At 35.5% G+C, this 15902-nt stretch overlaps 1 protein-coding gene across 1 annotated transcript in view; it reads right to left on the reverse strand.

Moving 5' to 3' along the window:
* Window positions 1–15902, reverse strand: part of HERC1 (HECT and RLD domain containing E3 ubiquitin protein ligase family member 1) — a 222590-nt gene that overhangs the window by 90267 nt on the left and 116421 nt on the right. The window contains exons 31-36 of the mRNA XM_036734758.1: window positions 9392–9547; window positions 9126–9232; window positions 6995–7105; window positions 6732–6908; window positions 5939–6178; window positions 2777–2860 (exon numbers count right to left, since the gene is read on the reverse strand). Of these exons, the coding sequence (XP_036590653.1) occupies window positions 2777–2860; window positions 5939–6178; window positions 6732–6908; window positions 6995–7105; window positions 9126–9232; window positions 9392–9547 (875 nt within the window). The remainder of the gene's footprint in view (window positions 1–2776; window positions 2861–5938; window positions 6179–6731; window positions 6909–6994; window positions 7106–9125; window positions 9233–9391; window positions 9548–15902) is intronic.

Raw genomic sequence — 15902 nt, forward strand, 5'->3', positions numbered from 1 at the left:
ATTTTATCCTCACAATAAAACTTTGAGGTAGGTGCCATTCAATATAATCTCCATTTTATAAATGAGGAAAGGGAAACAGAATGATTACGTAACTTGTGCAGGGTTACATAGTTAGTAAACAGCAGAGGCAGGATTTGAATTAAGTATTCCTGACTACAAGACCAGAACTTTATTCATTATACCAACTACCTACTAAGCTAGATTAATATCCCAAATACACCTCTGAAGTTTACTGACTAGAAAGAAATATCTTAGAGTTGAAAATAATTGAATATGTACTCCAAGTTATGTAGGCTCTGGTTCAATGGTTTTGGGAATATGCTATCCATTACGTTCTAGTATACCCAAATGGAAATATTAGAAGGTCATAAGGAAGAACTAAAGTAAGAGGAGTTAAATGGTCTTTTCTCCTCCCCTCAAGGCCAATCTTATGGACAAAATATACATGAAAAAGTTACCTCCTATCATGGAAAGATGATGTACAATTTTACTTCCCTAAGAAATTCCTACCTAATTTTGGGCGGGGGAGGAGAAAAGAGGTCTCCTATTACTTTCATTAGTCCTTATGACATTATGATTCCACTTAGGAAAACTAGAATATCATGGTTTAGGATGTTACAAGAGTTACTACATTAGAGTCATCCACATAATCCAGAGTACACACTCAACTATTTTCAATTTTGAGGTTGCGTGTGTGTGTGTGTGTGTGTGTGTGTGTGTGTGTGTACATATATATGTATAATGGAATTAAAATCTTTAAAAATCTGAACACTAATACCAAACTAAGCCCTTGAATGTTGAAGAAAGATCTGTGCTTTCTTTCAAGACACAATAGGGACTTTACACATCTCACAAATTTCTAAAAACTTTAATTGTAACAAACAGTAGTAACCTCAAAATAAAAGAAAGCATCTACCTGACATTACCAAAATGACTAAAAATCTAAATAACAGGACATGAGAAATCAAATATTATTCCATCCATATTTAAAATCAGCATCTCTACTAAGCAATGAAATTCTCTTCTTGGATCAGCAATAAAAACTCAAGCCTCCCATTCAGAATAAAGCATGTCATTGGAAAAACAGAAAGAGAACTGGAATCCAAGTTAGAAAATTTCGGGATCAAGTCCCAGAAAGATTCCTCACTTGCTATTCTGGGGCAGTTAGGTGACACAGTGGATAACGTGCTGGACCAGGAATCAGAAAAACCCAAGTTCAAATTCAGCCATAGACACAAACGGTGAGACCCTGGGCAAGTTAATATCTGTCTCAATTTCTTCATCTATAAAATGGAGATAAAAATAGCACCTACCTTCCTAGAGTTGTTGAGAAGATGACATGAAATAATAATTGTAAAGCACTTGACACAATGCCTAGCTCATGGTAAGTGCCATGTAAAATGTTAGCTATCATCATCATTATCACTATGTGACCTTTAAAAGGTCACTTAAAATTTCAGGTAGCTGATTGGTAGGGCAGCTAGGTGGCACAGTGGATAAAGTGCCAGGCCTAAAGTCAAGAAGACCTCAGTTCAAATCCGAACTCAAGACATTTATTAGCTGTATGACCCTGGGCAAGACACTTAACCTTGCTTGTCTGAGTTTCCTCATCTGCAAAATGAGCTGGAGAAGGAAACAGAAAACCACTCCAATATCTTGACCAAGAAAACCCCAAATGGGGTCACCAAGAGTTGGGCATGACTGAAAAGACTGGGCAACAACCTAATCTGCAAAACGGATTTACTACATAATCTACCTCATACTGGGTCTGCAAGGAAAAAATTTAAATCAATGTGAAATATTTTGCAACCATTAAGTATTTTATACATGTCCAGCCACTATGCTTAACAAAATGAGCAGGGGAGAAAAAAATTGCCAAAAATGTCCTCTAGATAGGTCATAACATAAATTCAATAAAAAATAATGGTATAGTATAAACTAGAAAATGAAAATTAAAACATGGAATCATGAAATGCTGTCAACGATTATACAAATTCTATCCCTGGCCCAAGTCTACACCTAAATGCTCTATAAACAATTCAATATTCAACCAGAAACCAAAACAATAATTTACTTTTCATTTTAAAGTTTTCTAATGTTTATGGGTTTTACATTTGTATGAGTGATAATGAACCATATTTCACAAAAAATTTACTTATAAATGAAGTACTTTAGAAAGGGGATTCACTGGTTCAGCATACTAGTGAATGTGTAATGAACTGAAAAGAACCTTTTTAAAATGGTACTTCAGAAGTCAAAGAATAAATACAACTTTCCCAAAATAAAACACTTTTAAGTTACTTCGTTTTATTTACTGTATGAAAATCTAGTTAAATAGGTCTTTGTTTTTTCATCAAATATAAGAGAATACGAATAAGCAAAAAAGGCATTTAAGTGCTTCCTATGTGCCATACACTTTATTAACTGCTGTCAGATACAAAAATGGATAGTCCTAGACTCAAGGAACTTACATTCTAATAAGCAAAAATAATTCAAAAGGAAGTAGTGGCCAGGGAGGGGAGGGGTATTGTGGACTAGGAAGTCACAGGGGTCATAAGTAGAGCCACAGGACAACTAAGAGATAATAGCGTTTCCAAGAAAGCTGGTATTGATTTGATTACTGGTTCCAGAGCTAGAGGGGAAAAGATGGGAGGCAAGGGAGAGGAGAAGAGAAGAAAAGAGAATATTTACACAAATTCATAAATTATATCAAAAATTGGTGACAACCAAAGCCAGTAACTATTCCCCTTAGTATAAAAATACAATTTTAAAATACCTTTTCTCCAGGATTGCTACTGTAGAACATTACACAAGGGTATAACTCGGCTGCATCCACATCTTCAAAAGCTAGTTTGGGTTCCTAGATGTGAGCATGGACGAGGGAAAAAAAAAAAAGAAAAATTAAAGAATCAAACAATGCAGTTTCTACCTAAAAGGTCTATAGGTAATAACACTGTAGGAATATGCTATAGATTGCCTAAATGAATGGAGAAGAAGATGCTTACTTCAAAAAGATCACAAAATTGGCACTGAGGCACAATAACAGTAATGATAAGGGAATTCAGCTACAATGTCTGCTAGATATCTCATTCTAAAAAAAGAGGACATCTTACAAATTATTGGGCTCTTTTCTTAACAACCTTTACCTTCCAGCATCTAGTAACAACAATGAAATTAACTGTTACTCTAAACTTAGTACTGATCAAGAATTGGTGAAGTTAAAGGAATAGGAATGTTGGGAAAATATGGCCATGTCATAGTAGTCAAATCAGAGAATTCAAGGCACAGTCAGACACATACTCTAGACTTTAGGAAAGTATACATTAAAATAATTAACAGGGGGTGGGGTTTCCTAATTCCATAGCCAAAGACTCACAAAAAAAGAACGGTAAGTTCTCAGAATAAGATTGTGGCAATACAATCAGAAATTATCTCCAAAGACAAAGATGGGAGCATTCAAAGAGATAATGTGATTAAAGGAAATGTTCTTGAAATCAAAATAAAGCTTGTGAAAGTGGCTAAGCAATATAGGCAAGGATGTTAGGACCCATGAGCCTATCATTTTGCAAGTTTGCATGTTCTGTTATTTCCCCAATTGCTACAAACAGTATCATAAGAGTTGTGTTATCTATATGTTCCCAAGATATTCTGGGTATACATGTGTATGCTGCATAAGGTACATAGGAGAAAGCTGTAATGAAAAGATGTGCCCCGAATCAATATATACTAAGTCCCCAAGAACATTCTCTGAGCCACTGTCTCAGCCCTAAAAGCTTGTTAGTGTCAGAGAACACAAGACTATGGCACTGAGTACAATGAAAGAAGATTTTGTAGGTCACCTATAAGAAAAAGAAAAGGAAAAAAGCCCTTGGTTTGAGTTGATGGTATAATTTTAATAAGCAACAAAGAACCACTAGTCAATTATCTGAATTCAATACTCCTTATCAAGAAAATTACCTTGAAACTAGAAATGATCGAAAAATATAGACAGAGGTGAGGAATGAAACTACAAGGAGTAAGCAAACACATACTGAGTCCCTTGTTCAAGTCCCTTGTCCTGATAAATTATATCCTGAACTTTTCTAAGAACTTCTTTGTGTTACTACCAAATTATCTATAATTTTGGAGAAACTGTGTAGGTCAAGGGAGGTACAAGATAAGGACAATTATTAACTCAATTTTCTAAAAGGGAAAAGATGAGAATTCCACAAACCATGTATCACCAAGCTTTATGATGATCTCTAGGATAATTCTAGAACAAACAATCAAATGGATTGTGAACACCCAGAAAGGAAATGATAACAACTAGAAGGAAGCATAGCAAACTAACTACAATTCCTTTTTTGGAATGGGTTGCTAGACCATTTATCAGGGAAATGTTGTAGACATATATTTGGATTTCAGCAAGTTATATGACAAACTTACTTTTTATATTCTTGTGGACAAGATGAAAAAATAGGGAAGAAGTGATCATGAAGTTAGATGGATTCATAACTGGTTGAACAACAGTACCCAAAATGTTAATTGATGGAAGTCAAGTAGGAGGGAGAGCTCTAGTGGTTTATACAGGATGCTGTCACTGATCCTATTATACTCAACATTTTAGCAATTACTTGGATAAAAACATGGCAGGCAAGGTTTCACATCATCTGACACAAAACTGAGAAAGATAGCTATTATGTTGGACAACAAAATTCATGATTCTTAAAGTCCTTCAATGGCTCTAAAGATGGACTGAATTTAAGCAAGAAAAACCTTCACATGGGTTGAAAAAAGTCAACTGCACAGGAAGAGAAGACCACCTAGCTTCAAGGACTCAAAGTTTCAATGAGGTAATCTCTAAGGTCTCATATAGGTCTAATAATCCTAAAGAATTTTTAGTTGACTGTTAGCTCAATGAATAGACAAGGTGATATCTGTCAAAAAAAAAAAAGACTATTCAGAATTTAGGTTTCATTAATACAGACAGTGTCCAGGACAAAGGAGGACTATCCAGGATAGTCCAGGACTATCTTAAGCAGTCCATCTTAATTTCTACTCACATCTTATTAAAAAGCTTGAGTTTACTGAATCCTGCCATACTCTGTGCTGGTCTTTCCACATATGGATTACTGCATTCAGTTAGGTTTGCCACATTTAAGAGGAACATTCACAAACTTGAGAGGAACGTCACCTAGCTGGGGAGAAGATTTGAGGGCATAGTATCTGAATAACAGTTTAAGGAACTAGAGATGTTTGTCTAAAAAAGATTTCAGAACAGGACAATAGATATTTTAAAATATCTGAAGGTCTGCCTTCTGGAAACAGGATTAGCTTTATTCTATGTAGCTCCATAGGGCAGAACTAGGAAAAAGAAGTTACTGAAATATGCCTCCCTAACAATTCAAGCAGTCCACAAATAGAACGGACAATGTTTGAAATAATATGTTCTTTGCCCCAGACATATTAAAGAAACAATTAGATTATAACCTGTTAGAGAAGCAGTAGAAAGAATTTCTATAATATGTAGAAGTTTGATCAGATGACCACTAAGGTCCCTTCCAACTCTAAAATTCTAAAACATTTTGAATTTTTATGAAATAAAATTTTCCTTGATAAAATTCACAATAAGAATTTATGTAAATCCACCACATGAAGAAAGGACAACCAGTTCTTGATTATCATTTCTAACTGTGCAAATTCTACAAATGCTAATTTAAGCATTGTTTTCAACAATTTTTATCAAATGGAATTACACAACCTCTTCTTTTTTGCTCTCTGCTCTCTAGTGTAGATACTAATAAGTACTGCAACAGAAGAAAAGGAAACAGTAAGAAGAAAGAAGAGAATCAACAGTAGAGCAGATAATCTATAAACTGGAGATCAGTCCCTAAATAAACAAGTTGAATATACACTAAAACACAGATAGCATATGAATCTTATAAACAAATTTTAGTACCTCTCCATTTTTACCAAATGAAATAGTTCTGGCCTCCATGTCCAAAACACAAGTGATAAAATCTCCTTGAGTAAAACTGGACAACGTCAAAGTCTGTTCTCCATTATGATACAGGTTACCACTGTAGGCTCTATACAACCACATATCTGAGGTAGTGCGGTGGTTAAAATCATGTACTGGCCATCGAGAAACTCCAACACAAGTGCCTTCATTACCACGATTTTCCTTTACAATGTAAAACTAAAATAAAATCAATAATTTTCATTAATATTAAGTAAACCTTTAAACATATTAATTGATTACATTAATCCATATTTAAGGAAAAGGAGTTACATCTATAATCAGCACTTAAATACTCAAGGAAGCAATATTAAAAGGTGTCAAATAACATACAATGTGTGAATGTATGATCCAATTTTGTTACTTTAAAACAAAGTCATAAATAAGGTTGTTACAGTTTTAATATCTACACAGATTTTATTTTTATTTTATCCTTTAAGCAACTCTCAGTCATCTTGCCAAGACTATCTTAAGTGGTCCATCTTGATTTCTACTTAAATCTTATTAAAAAGCTTGAGTTTACTGAGAATTTTCTGAAAGGATTTGTTAAGGAATATTTAAGTGATTTTTAGAATTTCTAACCATTCCCCTTTTAATTAGTTTTAGCTAGAATGAGATAAAGATGTATGATAATGAATCTTAGGGAGAGGAAAATTGTTCTCTTTCATATATTGCTAAAATTATAAAAAAAAGACAAAAGAAAATTCTAAAAGTTTATTAGAATTTCACAAACCTTCCACTGATAACATCCAGATGTTACACCTGTTGAAGCTAACCCATATCCTTTTCCTCCACTGCCGTGGGTTAAAATCTGTCCATTTTCCACTAAACAGCACTGAGCTTTCTCTGGGTCAAAGGACACTTCTTGAATAGGAAGGTTTTCATCCTCTTCCTCTAATTCTCCTTGCTTCTATCAGAAATTAAGCCTTATTAGTATTTCAGAATAAGCTAACTTTCAGGTAATAACTAAAGATAATTGTTAGAAAGGTCAGTTACCTGTAACTTCATTTCTTGCTCTTTTTCCTTGATTTGAATTGCATGTTTGGCCTGTGCAATGGGTGTCTCCCACATACAATCCGAGAGAAGCGAAAATAATCGTTCAACAACCTGTTGCATTGCAGGGAGGGAAAGAGAGAGAGAGAGAAGTCTAATTCCGAAATAACAATTTTAAGATTTATTAGAAAATATTAACTATATAATTTGATAACATAATACTTTCTGTTGGTAAGTTAATCATTTTAGAAGTTTCAGTAAATTTTTCAGTCTTATGAAACATCAACTTTATTAATTTTATTCATTCTACAAAAACATACTGAGCATCTATTACATGCAGGGGAGGAGAATGACAACCATTTTTACTAAGCTCCTACTATGTGCTAGGCACTGAGCTAAAAGCTTTACAAATATTATCTCATTTGATCCTCACAACAATCCTAGAAAGTGGGTGTTATTATCTCCTTTTTACAATTGAGGAAACTTTAGAGTTTAAAATGACTTGTCACATTAGCTAGTAAAGTGTCTGAAGTGAAATTTGAACTCAGATCTTTCTGACTTTGGAGTAGCCTCTGTATCTTGTTGTCCTGAAAAGATTAAGGGAGCTTGCAAAATTACTTAATCTGCAGATAGTAAATAACTTGGACAATATGAGAACTGAATTAGCACTAAATCAATAAGACGACAAGCAAAAACAGTATCAAAAGTACCAAAGTACCAAAAAGTATAACTACAAAGGAACTGATACCACTTAGCTCGTGTTAAAAGGCAGAGAAACCCAGAGGTTACTGCTTACAAAAATACAGCCCATTCTCGTAAGTCTTTTACAACCTGAATTAGGTTTCAGTACCTTTGCCCCACCGCAAAACGACACTCAAACAGATCTTTGTCTTTAATTCAACTTACATTTGTTAAAATGTCTACTATGAACAACACAGTATGAAACAATGGAGATACAAGAAGAAAAACCAAACATTCTTAGCCCTCTGCCCTCAAAAAACTTACATTCTTCTGGGAGAAAAAACACAACTAAAAAAATTATAAAGTAATTTCAGAAGGCGAAGAGCACAAATCACTAAAGGGCAGAGGAGGACAGGCCAGAAGAGGCACCATGCTGAAAGGGCACCTGAGTTGTGTTGGGAGACAAAGGTAAGAAGGGAGCATATTCCAGACAAGACTGACCAAATATACCAAGGCATGAAGACATGAGACTGACAGTAGTCAAAAAAAATAGCTAGCATGCCAATCTGACTGGCACAGAGAACGCCTATAGAAGACTGGTAAGAAATCAGATCAGAAAGAGAGCTCAACTGTAGAGGTGTGTTAAGTATCAGGCTGGTAAAATTCTGCCTTGTAAACTGGATGAACTCTCTAGAATTTCTGAGTGGGGGAGACAGTCAGTTCTGTGTTTTCTAAGTATCACTTTGGCAGATGTGTGGAAGACGGTTTGGTGATGGAGAAGAATGGGAGCAAGGACAAACCCCTTCCACTAGTCTAGATGAAAGGGCCTCAGCTAAGTGGGGTGGCTGTATATACCACATGAAACGGGCACTCTGGAGAACACAGAAGTGGAATGGACAGGGGCATGAGGAAGAAGGTGGTTCATGGGTAACTCCAAGGCTGAAGGGGCCTGGGACATGTAGGAGTCAGGAATGGTACAGGGCATGTACAAATAAGGTTTAGAATAACTGCTGTAGAAAGAATAAAGGATGACACACAACAGTGAAGACTCATTTAGGATTACATAACAAATTGGTCTGCTTAACTTGAAGGGTCCCCACTGACTTTGATCTCTCTCCACTACTATCTGTTAGGGATAGCAGAGAAAACAAAGCAATGAGAATATGAAGTTATGCTATATTATATTAATATGAAGTTAAGCAAATATCATACATAATCTGTAGTTAATTTTTATTAACTTTTTTTATGCTGTATGTTTTATATGTACTTGTTGTAACCATCCCTCAGTAGATATAAATTCCACACAAGTAGTGAATGTTTCATTCTTTGTGTTTATATCCCTAGCACTTAGCCTAGTCCCTGGAACACTGCGGAGAATAAATGCTTGACTGATTTCATTTATTGCTTTGGAATATTATAAATGACATTTTAGAGTGATTTTAAAAATATAGACCTGAGCCATTTGATCATCTTCAACGCCAGATTCACAAGCTGGTAATACAGCTTCAAGGACATGGAGTGCAAGTAATCTGGTCCTTAAGTTACCCACCAGTGGAATACCTGAAAAAGAAAAACTGTGTTATTATCAACATGATCTAAATTTAAAGAGAAAATTTGAAAATTCTCAAAATTAAGTTAGCTATTCAATAGTGGTAATGATAACCAACATCTAAATGAGACAAATATGTAATGCAAACTTTTTTAAAGCCTATGTTATACCTGAAGAACACTTCTGAGATGCAATGTTAAGAAGCACTTCAGTCCACTTTGGAGAAGCCATTTTTGACTGAATAGCTTTTGAAGACACAACTCTTCGAAGAAAAACTAGAAAGTCTCCTAAGTGTAGTTCTGCTGCATGTTGCTTTCTAAGTACAGCTGAAATTTAAAAGAAAAGCTTAGGTTATGTCACAAATTTGAAACAAGAAATAATCATGTAAACAACTCTACATAGCCACATTAATCAAATTACCAAAAAAATTACATTGCCAAACTAGAAAAAATAATACCAAAATTTCTCTAGGGAAACAAAAGGTCAAGGAAAATAATGAAATAAAAATAAGAACGAAAAGGGTCTTAGTATCACTAGATTTCAAATTATATTATAAAGTATAAATCATCAAAGATATTTGGTATTGGTTTTAAAAACAAAAACTGGTCAATGGGATTGCCTAGATAAGGAAGACCCAGAAGCCATTTAGCATAATAGTCTATACGGTGTTTTATAAAGGACACAAAATCCTGGAAAGTAATCTTTTTTTTTCCATAAAAACTGCTGGGAAAACAAGTAAGCAGTTTAGAACAAAATAGGCTTAGAACAATACCATACACCATATACCACAATGATCTCCAAAAGGATAAATGGCATAAATATAAAGATCACATCATAAAAAAATTAGAGAATAGAGGTACCTTGCACAACTAAGAAGAGCAGAATTCATAACCAAACAAAGGAAAAAGGTGACCATAAAGGATAACATTGATTACATAAAAAATAAAAGCTTTTACATCTATTAAATTAAAGCAACCAGTTAAATGAAGGAAAGTCTTGATAGAGAAAATCTCAGATTAAGTTCTTATTTCCATGATATACAGAATTGATACACAAACATATAATGCTAACATCCATTCCCGAATGCATTCAAAGTGGCCAAAAACTATGATGATGCAATCTTCCAAAAAGGAAAGGCAAGTTATTGATGAGCATACGAAAGAATCATCCAAATCACAAATGAGAGAAATGGAACTTAAAACAACTCTGTGGTTTCAACTGATACTCATCATATTGGCAAAGATGACTGAAAGGGGGAAAAACGATGAATGTTAGAGGGTCTCTGGGTTTGCTGGAGCAGTGGATTGATAAAAATGTTCCAGAACACAACTTAGCATTATATCTAAAGTCACTCAACTGCATTCTTTGACTGAGAACTACTAATGTAGGCATATATTTCAGTGAGGTCAAAGATAGAAGAAAAGGTCTCAGATGCGCAAAACTTTATAACAGCAATTTTTTGTAATAGCAAAGAATTAGAAAGAAAATTGGGTGCCCCTCAATGTGGAATGATCAAACTGTCATATATGAATGTAATGGAATATTTACTGCACCATAAAAGAAATGACATATATGAAGAATTCCAATACACACAGGAAAACATATATGAACTGATGTAGAGAGACAAAATGTAAGAACAATTTACATAATGATCACAACTTGGCACATAGTAGGTACTAAATAAGTGTTTATTGATTGACTGACTGAAAACAACTCTGAAAAATTTCAGAATTCTGATCAGTGGATTGACCAATCAATAAATTCAAAGAACTCTCATGCCTATCTCCTATTAGCAAAGAGGTTACAAACAACAGGTACAGAAAAATGGGAACTTCTCAGACAGACATGGCCAATACTCGATGTGTTTTCCTCAACTACTTAATTTGTCACAAGGGAGGGTTCTAGAGGCAGGCAGGGAAATAACCATGATATTAAAAAGAGAGAAAGAGAATTAATAAGACATTTTTAAAAAAAACAGTGACATGGTTTTATCTTAAAAGTGAGCTCTCTGTCCAATCAACATGATATTGTTGGCTGAACTGAACACCATCGATATAAATATTCCTGCTACCAATCAAACAGGTAGACAAGGGAAAGTTGCAGTTAAACAGAGGGAAAGGCCATGGGTTGTCTCTAGAAAGAGGAACAAAGGAGTGGGCAGAGTTGTCTTCACTGTGCAGCAAAGTTAGTAAGAGATATCATTTCATGGACCACATGATTTTATTTTGCATTACTCATAATAAACATGAACAAAAGAACCACAAAAATTACTCCAGCTTGTGTGCCAATACCTACTGCAGACATAAAAAGGTAGAGAAAGTCTATGAAGAATTTTATAAAATAATCCAAACCAAATTGACATATACTTTCATATTGAAAGATTTTGATGTGAATGAGTACAGAGGAGATTATGTCAGAACAGACAGTTCAGGTTTAAAAGATTTAAGAAGCCAAAGGCTTGTAGCCTACTCAAAAGTCATCATGCCTATCATCAAGAACATTACTTTCAAGAAAAGGTCACCCAGTGATACCACTACTAGGCCTGTACTTCAAAGACAACAAAGAAGGAGGAAAAGGACCCAGAGGTACAAAAATATGGCAGAACAAACTGTGGTACATAAACGTAATAAGAAATTATGAATGGGATAGTTTCAGGAAAACCGGGAGATGCTTATGTGAACTGATGCAGAGTGAAGTGAGCAGAACCAGGAGAATGATTTAAATAGTAAGCACTATCGTAAAGAATATAACCTTTGAAAGATTTAATAATTAATAACTCTAATCAACACAATTCCAAAGTACTCACAATGAAACATGCTATCTACCTCTAAAAGAGAACTGATGGACTCAAAACTGAAGTATATTTCTTCTGTTTGCTTTCTTTTCTTCTTTCGTTCTTTAGGGAGGGTTGGGGTGGGAGGGAGTGGAAGGATATGGTTAATGAGGAAATTTGTTTTGCACGACTATACATATTTGTAATGGGCTTTATTTTCTTGCCTCCTCAATTGATGTGAGAAGGGGACAGGAAGGGAGAGAATTTGCAACTGAAAATAAAATAAACTTAAATTTTAAAAAATGAAAAGATTTTTTAAAAGGGTCAAGATGACAGAGTAAAGGCAAAGACTTGCCTGAGCTCTTTCAAATTCCCCTCCAAATAACACCTCAAAATGAATTCAGGAATGACAGAAACAACAAAAGAGAAGGCTGAAACAGTTTTCCAGTCCAAGACAACTTAGAAGGTTGACAGGAAAGTTATGTCTCACTGGGGTGAGAGTGAAGTGCAGTCCAGAGAAGGCCATGCCCCAGCAAGTCAACAGTGGGCCTTAGGGGTTACTGAATTGGTGGCAGCAGCTTCCAGAGCTCTCAGCCTATAGATGTGTAACAACAATTCAGCTAGCAGCTACTATGGCTTTGTAAAACCAACAACAACCAGCATACAGAAGGGCTGCTAACACAGGTTCTTTGATTTGCTTTACTAAGGAAAGGCAACATTAAGGGGTTAACAATCTTACCTTAATCCAACATAAAAATAACACTCACTTAGTTCAGGAGGAAAAGCCAGCAACCTGAACTTCAGAGCAAATACAAACAAATTACAAACATACACAATATGAACAGACCAGATCACAATTCATAGTTACCAGGAAAGCATCAACATCTGGGTTTACAAGGCTGGGGCTCTTAAAATGGCTGCCCAGAGTCCCACACCACTCTTCCAGTGCCTGAGAGCCCCAACGGAAAATGCCAACCTCTGGGTTTACATATGTTGTTCAGGGTCAAAGGGCGTCACAACGTGCAACTCAAACCCACATGACCTAAAAGTGTCACAAACCTGGGACTCAAACCCATGTGGCCTAAAAGCCTCTGGCATCACCAACATGTCACTCAAACACATGCAAACCAGGCTTTCCCTTGACGCAAGGAAGTCATCAAAGACTCCTAATTTAACCAAAGAAACAAAGGCTAGACTCTTCAAGGGCACTTTATTAAATAAGTACTAAAAGAGAAAACAGTAAAAAAGTCCCACCTTAATTAACATTACAAGATAGCAAGGGGGTCAGACAACCAGTCAGAAGGAGATTATAGAGGATACTTTGCTGCCACTAGGGGTAGGACTCTGTTGCAATACGCATACATGATTGGGGATTGCAACCCCAGGGCAAGAAGGGGCACTCGCATACTAGAGCATGCAACTTGAGAAGCAGGGACTCTGGCCACAGCACAAAGGCAGGACAGCAGTGACCACAGCTCTTTGGAAGAACTGAAAACTTACATTCCCCAGAACTAGTTCTAAAACCAGAAGCACAAAAACCCTGAAACTTGGCACAGTGCCTCCCTCCACCCTAGAAGCAGAGCCTAATTTTAACATAAAGTTAACAGTCAAGAAACAGGATGCAAAAATGAGCAAACAACAAAAAAAGAACCTGACCATAGAAAGTTACTGAGGTGACAGGGAAGATCAAAACAAAAACTCAAAGGAAGACAACAAAATCAAAACTGCTATATCCAAAGCATCAAAGAAAATGTGAATTGGTCCCAGCCCCCCACCCAAAAAAAATTCCTTGAAGAGCTCAAAAAGGTTTTTAAAAATCAAATAAGAGAAGTAGAGGAAAATTAGAAAAAGAAATGAGAGTGATGTTAAAAAGAGGCAACAACTTGGTAAAGGAGGCATGAAAAAATACTGAAGAAAAACAGAATAGGTCAAATGGCAAAAGAAGCAGAAAAATCCACTGAACAGAACTCCTTAAAAAGCAGAATTGGCCAAATGGAAAAAGAGGTACAAAAATTCACTCAAGACCACAAAAGACATCAACTAACATATGCCTACATCATCATCTTCATGATGAGTTATATAGTGATAATCCTTAACAAAAATAAGAGAATTCAATATTATATTAAACACCTAGTATATACAAGGAATTGGACTAAATAAACACTGGGGACATAAACATTCAATATGTTCAACAAATGAGATATTTATAAAGCACTTAGAATGATGTAGGTGCTTGTTTTCTATTATTCCCTAATGAGAAGATACACATAAATAAAGACAAAATGATATGAGGAAATGGACAGTATTCGCAACTGGGAATTGGGAAAGGTTTCTCAGAGAAGATGGCACCTGAGCTAACCTTAGAAGATAAAAGATTTTGAGAGGAAGAAATGAAGGAATGTATTCTAGAAATGGAGGACAGCTTGTCCTCCATGGCAATAGGGAGCCACTAAAAGTTTTTTTTCAATGTCCTCATCAGACATGTGTCTTAGGAAGATTATTTTGGCAGCTATGAGATAAAATCTGAAGTAGAGAAACTGGAAGCAGGAAGATCAATCAGAAAGCTATTATAATGGTGCATATGAGAAGCGGTAAGAGCCTCTAACAGGATGATGGCCATGTGTGGCTCTAGGGAAAAGACAAAAAAAATGCATCTTCCTCCTTTCACTGAAAAAAATTAGGGAAAAAATCACGGTGTGAAATGTTACATATGCTATCAGATAAGGCCAATGTATTAAATATTTCTCCTCACCAGTTTTATTTCAATCTTTGTTACAAGTGAATGCTCATCAGGTAGGAAAAGAGAATAGGGTTTTCAGAAATTTATGTAATATAAAAGCAAAAAAACCCTCTTTTTTAAAGAGAAAAATAACACGAAAGTAAGAAAGGGACTAATGAGAAAGATGCCATGGAGGTAGACTAGGGAGGAAGACTAAACAAAATTTATCAACTGAATAAATAGTGGCATGAGAAAGAGAATAGAGTCAAATAACTAAAAATACTGTGGTAGCTTTAAAAAAAAACAGGTAAGCATGGAGGAAGGATGGAATTAAGGAAAAAAAGGTGGTAAGTTATGTTTTGGATATGAGGCATTTGAGGTCCCAATGGGTCATTAAGATGGGGGTGTCTAGTTAGTAATATGGCATTGGGATTCTAAAGATTAGACTAGAAATTAGAGTTGGACACATGGATAATAATAACAACTACTGTTTACTTTCAAATGGATTTGAATTTTTATACTTTTTAAAAGTCTGCAAAGTGCTTTATACATATTATCTTCTTGGAAGCTTATAACAGCCCCGTGAGGTAGGTACAACAATCATTATGATCCTTACTTTTCAGATTAAGGAAAGTTTTGGCTAAGATTAGTGAGTCAGTGATATATCCAAGATCACATATCTAGTAAGTGACAAAGATCAAGTTTGAACTCGGGTCTTCCTACATCCATACAACACCATACTAGTACCATGCCAAGATGCCTCTGCTAAACACAGGAGTCATACAAGCAGAGATAATCATTTAATTTATGGGAGCTAAGGAGAGAAGAGGAATATCAGAAAGTTAAGAAGATACAGAACAGGGCTTTTGTGAGATGCCTGTGCTTGGAGGAGAGAAGACAGATGATAAAACTGCTAAGTGACGAGGCAGGAGAATCAGGAGGAAGCAGAACAAGGAAACCAAGGGAGAAAAGAGCATCTGATTATAGGATATAGTCAGAAGTGGTAGACATTAGAGACACTGCAAGGAGGATGACAACTGAGGAAAGAGCCATTAGATTTAGCAGGTAAACCATCATTGATAAGTACGGAAGAGAGAAATTTCAACAGTGGTGGTAGTGTAATCCTGATAGCGAGACACTTAAAGGTAACCAGGAGTTGAGGAAGAAGTAGGAAGAATGGAAAGAGTTA

Source organism: Trichosurus vulpecula, chromosome 8, assembly GCF_011100635.1.
Source record: "Trichosurus vulpecula isolate mTriVul1 chromosome 8, mTriVul1.pri, whole genome shotgun sequence".
In the NCBI taxonomy this organism is placed as follows: domain Eukaryota; kingdom Metazoa; phylum Chordata; class Mammalia; order Diprotodontia; family Phalangeridae; genus Trichosurus; species Trichosurus vulpecula.